Below are 550 nucleotides of genomic sequence, written 5' to 3' on the forward strand. Positions count from 1 at the left end.
GCATATAATTTTTTCTTTAAATATATATTCTTAATCTTAACCTCTAATCTTATTCTTAATCTCTAATGGGGAACGGAAAAAAAAGGCAAAAGGCCCTTTTGAGATGATCATGAAATTCCACTTTAATTAAAAAAAAAATAAAACGTTGATCGATGCCTCATTTTGTTCTCATTTTGTTTCTGATTTGTGTTTCAGTGAAGACAACAGCATGGAGGACGAGTCAGAGCCCTTATCCAAAAGACACTCAGATGGGATCTTCACTGACAGCTACAGCCGCTATAGAAAGCAGATGGCAGTGCAGAAATACCTGGCAGCGGTTCTGGGTAGAAGGTACAGACAGAGGGTTCGGAACAAAGGACGCAGGCTCGCCTATTTGTAGCGTCCTGAACACGCGCCTAAACTGCCCTCCTGTGTACATACATCCAGTCGTTTAAAGCAGAGTCATTCAGATATATCTGACCAACCAGTGGATTGCGCCTGTGTTCTCTCTCTCTCTCTCTCTCTCTCTCTCTCTCTCTCTCTCTCTCTCTCTCTCTCTCTCTCTCTCTCT

The 550-nt window shown here is 42.2% G+C and overlaps 1 protein-coding gene across 1 annotated transcript; it reads left to right on the forward strand.

Annotated features, from left to right (window-relative positions):
* Window positions 1-195: 195 nt before the first annotated feature.
* Window positions 196-535, forward strand: LOC106512730 (glucagon family neuropeptides; the record flags this gene model as incomplete). The annotated part of the gene is given in 1 exon segment (XM_014001282.1): window positions 196-535. A coding segment is annotated over 1 exon segment (184 nt), but the record flags the coding sequence as incomplete, so codon positions are not given.
* Window positions 536-550: the final 15 nt, after the last annotated feature.

Source organism: Austrofundulus limnaeus, unplaced genomic scaffold (genome assembly GCF_001266775.1).
Source record: "Austrofundulus limnaeus strain Quisiro unplaced genomic scaffold, Austrofundulus_limnaeus-1.0 Scaffold11096, whole genome shotgun sequence".
Lineage (NCBI taxonomy): Eukaryota > Metazoa > Chordata > Actinopteri > Cyprinodontiformes > Rivulidae > Austrofundulus > Austrofundulus limnaeus.